Source organism: Frankliniella occidentalis, unplaced genomic scaffold (genome assembly GCF_000697945.3).
Source record: "Frankliniella occidentalis isolate FOCC.00 unplaced genomic scaffold, Focc_3.1 Scaffold123, whole genome shotgun sequence".
Taxonomy (NCBI): Eukaryota; Metazoa; Arthropoda; class Insecta; order Thysanoptera; family Thripidae; genus Frankliniella; species Frankliniella occidentalis.
This window is the reverse complement of record NW_026267250.1, coordinates 602,504-610,879: the sequence shown is the minus strand read 5'-3', so window position 1 is coordinate 610,879 and position 8,376 is coordinate 602,504. Positions and strand designations below refer to the sequence as shown.

The window sequence follows — 8,376 nt, the reverse complement described above, 5'->3', positions numbered from 1 at the left end:
GGGGGGGTTGTTGTTGGCTTGATGAATGCAGCATGCTAACATCGCGGTCCGTGATCGATAGCCCGTCCATGCCGACACAATGGGCGCGGTGCACGTTAACGAGGACGGACTCGATGGGGTAGACGACGGAGGATGGGGGCGTTTGGGTACCGCTCCTCCCCGACGACGTACGGGACCGCGGAGAACAACCACCGGCGACGCGGTATGGTTGGTTCGAAAGCTCATCTTGAAACTTCTTTTTCCCTTTCCTTGAGAACAGAGAAAATCCAGATCCCTGCTCTCTGGGCTGTGCGGCGGCGTTTGCCCGGGGAAATAATAATCTGTTCGTTAAAACTTGCTTAACGCACGAGTAATGGGAGAAGTGATAGTAGGGGCCGAGGCCGAGTTAAGTTTGGACAAAAACGCCAAGAACGAGCGGGGCCATAAATTCACGTACCGTTTTAAGGATATAGCGGGTCGGCAGGACGGCCTGGGCCGGGGCAGGGGGGGATTGAGGGGGGGGGGAGATCAATGGGGCGGCAGGACGTCATGCGCATAATTGATGGCGGGTGCTCATGTCGACCGAAATTATACGTCGCGTTTGCCGAGCGGCGCACACCACACAGGCAATATCAACACGATGGCTCAGCTCCGCTCGGCTCTCGTGCTTCGTGCAGGCCAGACAGGCCTGCGGTCTCGCCGCCGGGAGCCGGGGGGACTCGCCCCGCCGCACCCCCGCGCCGGATCTGGTCCATGGCAGAATGTGATGTGCTGAGCGGCCTTGTCAGCCCCGGACCCGCTCCGCTCCGACCATGGGTAGCCCCATGGCCATGGCCATCTAATCAATCGTGCCCAGCTTTGATTGATGTCACTTTTAGACGTCGTGTGTGGCATTATGTGTCATGTGTGCAGGGAGCATGCATGATATGAAACTCACCCTCCGTCCTGAGGCTGCGGATCTGCGTCTCGAGGGGCCGGAGCGCGTTGAGCGGGAGGTTCTCCAGGTAGTTTTGGCTGAGGTCCAGCGTCCTCAGCTTCTTGAGTGGCTTGAACGCGTCGCTGGCGACCGACGCGATCCTGTTGCCCGCCATGTGCAGCTCTTCGAGCGCGTCGAGGTGGCGGAAGGTCTTCTTGGTGACCCGCGTCACCTCGTTGTGCGACAGGTCAAGGATCTGCAGCGACTGCAGGTCGGCGGGGAACTCGTCCGGGTCCTTGAGGTGGTTGTGCGTCAGGTTGAGGACGCGCAGGAAGCGCAGGCCCTGGAGTCGCTCCTGCGGCAGCATCTCGAGAACATTGTGGCTCAGGTCCAGGGTGAGGAGCTTGGACACGGAGCGGAACGCGCCGGGCGACACACGCGCCACGTGGTTCCGGCCAAGGAACAGGTGCAGGAGCGCAGGGAACTCGTCAAAGTCCGTGCTCGTGATGATGGTGAGGTTGGTGGCGCTGATGTGCACCTCCTGCAGCGCGGGGAACCGGCCGGGCGCCGCCGACGTGGTGGGGTCGTGGATGGTGGTGAGCGGGTTGGCCGTCAGGTTGAGCCACTGCAGCGCGGGCAGGTTGCGCTCCGACACGGCATCGCCGGGCAGGTGCAGGAAGCGGTTGCCCGACAGGTCGAGCTGTCGCAGCGACCCGGCCGCGTGCAGGAAGTGCACCGGCACGGCCGACAGCTGGTTGCCGCTCAGGTCCAGCAGCTGCAGCCGCGTCTGCTCGGCGGCGAACGCGCCGTCCAGGGCCGCGATGGCGTTGTCCTTGAGCACGAGGTCGCGCAGGCTGTGTAGCCCCGCGAGCCGCCCCGCGTCCAGCGCCGTCAGCCGGTTGCCGGACATGTCGAGCAACTCCAAGCTGGTCATGTTGGCGAGCGCCGCGTACGGCACACTGGTGAAGCGGTTGCCGCGGAGCCGAAGTTCGCGGAGGTTGTCCACCGCGTCGAACAGGTCAACGTCGAGGGTAGACAGCGCGTTGCCGGACAGGTCGAGCCTCCGCAGACGGCGGTTCTCCGCCAGGAAGCCCCGCGGCAGGGCCGTCACGTTGCAGCGGTCCATCCACAACTGCTCCAGGCTGGGCAGGCCGTGCGTCGCATTGGCCGGGAAGCCGCTCAGGTCGTTGCCCGACGCGCGCAGCACGATGAGGGTGGGCACGTGCAGGTCCAGGAGCGCGCGCGCATCTAGTCGGTTGTCCTCGAGGTTGAGCTCGTGGAGGCTCGTGAGCCCCGCAAACGTGCCGCCTTCGAGCCGGCGCACCGAGCAGTTGCGCAGGTTGAGGTACTCGAGGGGCAGCCCGACCGCGAACACGCCCTCCGCCAGGGCGGGCAGCACGTTGTCGGACAGGTCCAGCGCCTTGAGCTTCTGCAGCGAGGCGAAGGAGCCCGACTCGATGGCGCGCAGCCCGTTGCCGGCCAGGTTGAGCTCCTCGAGCTCGCGCAGCTCAGCGAAGGTGCGCGTCGACACGTTGGCCAGGCGGTTGATGCTCAGGTCCAGGAAGCGGAGCGCGCGCATGGGCTGGAAGGCGCCGTCCTCGATGGCCGAGATGCTGTTGTTGGTGAGGTACACGCGCTGGATCTGCGACAGGTCGCGGAAGAGCGCGCGGCCCACGCGCGTCAGCCGGTTGTGCCCGAGCCACATGATCTGCACGCTCGACTGGCCGCGCAGCGACTCGTTGTGCAGCCCGGCCAGGCTGTTGGCCTCCAGCTGGATGGAGACGAGCGAGTGCGAGTCGTGCAGAAACACGTCGCCCAGCGAGGCCAGGTTGTTGCCCTGCAGGTTCACGTGCTGCAGGCTCTGCAGCGAGCGGAAGGCGCCCGGCGCCACCGAGGCCAGCGCGTTGTTCTGCAGGTGGAGCTCGAGCAGGTGCGGCAGTGGCTCGAACACGCCCAGCTGGATCTCGGTCAGCTTGTTGTTCTGCAGGCGGAGCTCGCGCAGCGCGTGCGCGCGCGTGAAGGTGCCGGGCTCGAGCCTCGCGATCCGGTTGTCGTCGAGGCTGAGGGACGTGAGCTTCTCGCTGCGAGCCAGCGCATCGCGCGGCACCGCCGTCAGGTAGTTCTTGCTGAGGTGCAGCTGCGACAGGTTGGGCAGCGTGGCCAGCGCTTGCGCGTCCAGCCGACGGATGGCATTCTGCTGCAGGTACACGACCGTGAGCATGTACGAGTCGGTGAAGGCGTTGCCGGGCACCTCCAGGATGTTGTTCTCCGACAGGAACAGCTCGCGCAGCTCGGGAAGCTGCTCGAACACGCCGCCGATGTGGTGCACGTGGTTGTGGCTCAGGTCGACGGAGCGCAGGCGCTTGTTGGCGCGGAAGGTCTCGGCGTGCAGCAGGACGATCTTGTTGTGGCTCAAGTCGATCGACTCGAGGTCGCGCAGCGAGCGGAACGCGTCGCGGTGCACCGAGCCGATGGCGTTGTAGTACAGCGTGAGGGTCTTGAGCGCGGGCATGGGCCGAAACGCGTCGCTCGGCAAGTCTTCGAAGCTGTTGGAGCTCAGGTCGACGAACAGCAGCGCGCGAAGCTCCGAGTGTCCGTCGTCCGGGATGGAGGCCACCTCGTTCCAAGCCAGACGCAGGCTTTGCAGCCGCACCATCTGGCGCAAGGCCATCATCGGAAAGGTGCGTAACTTGTTCTCCGCCAGATCAAGATCGGTGAGCGAGTCCTCGAGGCCCGCGAACGAGTACTCAGAAGTGCGGTTCAGCATGTTGCCCTTGAGGTTGAGCTTGGTGAGCTGCAGGCCGTGGAAGCAGTACGACGGCAGGTCGCCGATCTGGTTGGACTCAAAGTCCAGGTGGCGCAGCTCGGTGAGGCCGGCCAGGGACTTCCGCGGCACCTGCTGGAGTCGGCCCGCCGCCACGCTGAGCGAGGCCAGGTGCGGCCGCAGCCCGGCGAAGGCGTCCTCGCTCAGCGTCTCCAGGTTCGAGTTGGAGATCTGCAGGTTGTGCACCACGGCCCCCGGGGGGAAGAGGTCCGCGGTGAGCGCCGTCACGCCGACGTCCAGCTCGTACACGCTCAGCGACTTGACGGGCTCCGAGACGAGCTGCAGGACGGCGCGCAGCGACGCCAGCGAGGCGCCCTGGCACTCGAGGAAGAGCGCGCCCTCGAACGAGTAGCACGGGCATAGCTGGTTCTCGGCGAGGGACGGGCAGTCGGCGAGGCCGGGCGCCGGCGCCACCAGCAGCAGCAGGAGCAGCGGCAGGTAGGGGAGCAGCATCACCACGGGCCCCATGGCACCGCGCGCGCCAACGGCACCGCCATGCTGGGGGTGTCAGCCCGCCGCACCTGCAACACACACACAAACACACACAGCATGAGGAACTGCGAACTTATCGCCTCACAATCAGAGCAGTAGTACAGCAGCCTGCCGCCGACCAACGAGGTTAACGGGGGCCCTAGATAAAACGCAGTGTGTGGAGGGCGGGCTAGCCACGCCCCCTCCCCTCTTTTCTGGTACGACCGCCGCCTTGCAGTCCATCACGTCGTCCCCACCGCACACGGGCGGCCCCCGGGCCGAGCGGCGGGCGGCCAAGACGGAGTGCGCCGCCATCCCTCACCCCGAACGGTGACACGCCAGGAGATTCGCGCGCGACCAAACCAATTTCTGTTAGCACGGGGCGTGGGTGGCCCGCCCTGCGCCCTCTGCCCTGCTGCTCCGCCGTGACCCGGCCGGGCAGGCAGGTGCGAGTACACGGCATGCTAAAAGCCGCTCAAATTCTACTTAACTCTTTCTGTCTCGCAGTGCTACTGCGCGCGCTTCGCTGCTGGCGCCGCAGCGGCGCAGCCAGCAGCCGGCCTTTTGCAGAGAGAAGTGGTGGAGATGGAGACTTTCAGAAGAATCTCTCTCCTCGTGCGCGCACAAGCGAGCGGCTCGGGCCAAGTCGCTCCGCTAACGAGGTCGTGCGCACTCAGCCAGAGTCAACTCGGAGACGTATTTCATTTCCACCGTCACGGCACGGCACGGCCCCCGACGTCGTCGTCGTGTCCGGCACGGAGAGGATCTGTCTCGCGCGGGTGGGGCCTTGCCTCCCGCGCCCGCCCCTCACCACCAGGACCCCGCTCTTGCCTGCACTACTTCCGAAATGCGAAATTATGATTGTACCGCCCGCCTTTTAACCCAGCCCGCCGTCGCCCATGATGTTTTGCCGACAAAGTGGTGTAATGTAAACACCCCCGCTCTTCTTCAACCCCCCTCTCCTCCTTTTCCCTCCTCGCCCCTCCCCGATGTTTTTCTTTCGCCGGGGAAAGGAGTGTGTCTGCGAGCGGCTAATTAAAAGCTCTCACCGACTTAGTTTTGGTTGGGTTGGCAGCGCCGGGACGCCAGGGCGGGGGCGGGTCGAGGCCCGTTCGGCGCGTTTTCTATTAAGTAATTCAGGAGTGCAGGACGGCGTGGAGCGAGGCGTGGCGTGGCGCGGCCTCTCGGAGCCATGCCAGAGGGAAGAGTTAGCAGAGTTAAAGCCAAGTCATCAGGCTTGTCATCCGATTACCGACAACGCCGTGGAAAGAGAAGGAGCAGAAACAGGACGGCCAAGAAAACCGAGCGGAGGAGCGCGCGCACTCACAAGATGTCGGCGCGCTCCTCTCGCAAACAGTCGACGTGAACCTCGCGGACTTAGCGTCGGACGTCATGAAATAATCACCAAAAACATCAGCAGGCAGGGCTCTCCCGCACTACGACTCTTGCGCTACGGCGTTGGTCCAAACGCTAACCGCGTGATGCAAACTTAAAAACATCCAATCTTTTTTTCTTTCACCGTCTTTACTTTCCTCCCTTTGCCCTTGTCCTCCTACGTGCGCGGGACGGAACAGAGAACAAAAAAAAGAAAAGCTCAGCGCGAAGAGTAGGAAAGGTTTTCTTTAATGTCATTGCCGCTGCAGATCACGTCGTCTTTACTCCTCGAGGACACGAGGACCACCCGCTTTTCCTCCTCTAGGTCCTTCTTCCTGATTGCCCCGCTGCCGGCCCGGGCCTTGGCTTGACGCCGTTCGCATTTTGCCGATGAGTCGAACCCCGGGGGGATCGGCCCGCCAAGGCGGCAGCGCAAGAAATACATTTTTCACAAACGCCGCGACGCCCTTTCACGTCTCAAGGGAGGCGGGCTGCCCTACTTTTATCAAACGCTCACTTCCCGAGCCGATCGGTTTGTTTTAAGCCAAAAGAGAGGCTGACCACAAAATCGCAGTTTTTTTCTTTTTCAAAATTTCTTGACTTTCCTGCAACGACTTTTTGAGACATACGTTTTCTTTGCTAACTTTTCGCCGTTTTTCGCGACCTCACAACAAACCACTAAAGCAAACGGAAATGTAAGAGCAGGTACCTGGTCATTTCCCCCGCGGCCATCGTTCAATTTTCCCGCCCACCCGCGCGCGCACGACGGGCAGCACGACGACGACGTGTCCATGGGAATGGTGGCAAACGTCGTCCCCGGGAGCGACCGTGCACGTCCGACCCAGTGCGATTGGGGTGGAGGTGGTGGCGGCGGCGGTGCGGCGGTGCGGCGGGGGCGGGGCGAGCTCCGTTTGCCGAGTAGCAAACGAGACCAGCATGCTTGCCCCTGCTCCTCGACCCCCTCGCCCTCCTTTATGCCCGCCGCTCTGGCTTTTCTGAGCCTCGTTTAGGCCCTGCAGCGGCAGCAACAGCAGGAGAAGCACACAAGGCGTACCGCACACGGGCGCACCGCCGCGCAGGCGACTGCCAGACCGCAAGGCCACTACTACCCGGGCCTTTGAGAGGCGCACCAGGGCGCACCAGTGTACACCACGCAGCACAACATGACCGAGCACTGGCTCGACCTGATGCTGCTTAGGACGACCGGGCGCGTCCGTCTGTCTCTCCCTCTCTCTCTCTCTCACTGGATTTCCTCCCACGCCCGGCCGATGCCGCTTTGCTCTCGCCTTCAAATGAATACGGCTGAGCAGCACACCATTTAATTCCACTCCGGCAGATAAACGAATGGCCCTGGCCGTGGAGCTCGGGCGCGGCGTCCGGGGAAGCCAGGCGTTATCGCTCATGCAGTGCGAACAGCAGCAGGGCTGTGGTGGGGTGGGGTGGGGCGAGGCGGGATGGGGCGCGGCGGCGACCGGCTGTATTCAATGCGGAACTTGTGTTCCCCAAGCCGGCCCCGGCATGAGCTCACCCCATTTTATACTACGGAATTAAATTTCGTGTAATATTTCTCCGGGTTGTTTCTAGCCACCGCCGCCACCACGCCACCACTGCCGGCTCCGGAGGGCTGCGAGTGAGATAACTGGCTCTGACAAGGGGGTGAGTAGCAATCAGCTGGAGGCGCTTGCCTGCCCGCCATAACTGCCTGTCTGCAGGGTGTCCCGGCGGAGTATTGGCGGCTGCGCTATGCTCCTCACACAAAGGCAAAGGCAACCAGCGATACTTGCAATCCGTTTACACCCTTCCCCGCCACACCTCCCGCCCGTCTTGGCGCCAGCTACCAACCTTGTCCCTCATGCATCACAAAGTTACCTGTGTGGTTGGCGGGCGAGGTACCGGCACCCAGCACCGTGTGAGAGATTGGGGGGGGGGGGGAGAATCAATCTTATACGTGGAGCTCGTTGAAATTGAAGAGCGGTAAGCCAGCAAGCCCCAGCAAGTAAGTGAACTCCTGGCGGCTCGACGGCGATTAGCCAATGAGAATAGCTATAGCCCTCTCTTTCACTTTCTCCGAATCCGAATATTTAACTCCCCACCAGCTTCATCGCGACCGTTATTGAGTTTCATCGCCGTTCGCCATGAGCAACGCGCAGAAAACTTGTGCCTTTTTCACGTCAGTGAGCCGCAGTGAGCCGCAGTGAGACGAGCAGTCGCGCTGCGCCTTACAGAGGAGGAGGCTGAAACATTTTAGTCTCAGGAAACTTCGACTACGTATTTGGAACGATGGCTAAAAGTGACTTCAACTTAGTATGTGGATAAATAGATTAATTTTAAAGAGAACATTAAACTATCACACAGCACTATTCTACCAAGAGAGGGCGAGGGAAGACGTGACACATACTACGGTTCTGGGTAGAGCGGTTTACAAGACGACATTACTGAACCATACTGCTATTTTGTATTCATTACAAATACAAGAGCACACGAAAGCAGATAACAGCGTACCGTGACCGAGCGGAAGAGAAAGAGAGGAAGTGGGACGGCGCGGGGGCTGTCTGCTTATGCCGTTTGTAAGAGAGGGGCGAAGGAAAGACTTCTGGTGCAGCTGGGAAATCCCAGAAGGAGCCCAACGTTCTCTCTCTCTCTCTCCTGGCAGGGCCCTTCCCCAAAGTCCCGTGGCGGCTGCTGCTAAAGAATAATGCTGCCTCGCGAAATTAATTAAAAGCGTCGTGATGATGTATGAGACAGCGCGCCGCCTTGGCGGGGTGGATCGCTCGGCCGCTTCAACAACAACCACAACAACAACAAACGCACC

General features: G+C 62.0%; 1 protein-coding gene across 2 annotated transcripts in view; it reads right to left on the bottom strand.

The window, feature by feature from the left end:
• Positions 1–8,376, bottom strand: part of LOC113211612 (protein artichoke) — a 111,787-nt gene that overhangs the window by 16,590 nt on the left and 86,821 nt on the right. For both annotated transcript variants that reach the window (XM_026430037.2, XM_026430038.2), the window contains exon 2: positions 917–4,240. In XM_026430037.2, the coding sequence (XP_026285822.1) occupies positions 917–4,187 (3,271 nt within the window). In that variant the 5' untranslated portion in view covers positions 4,188–4,240. The remainder of the gene's footprint in view (positions 1–916; positions 4,241–8,376) is intronic.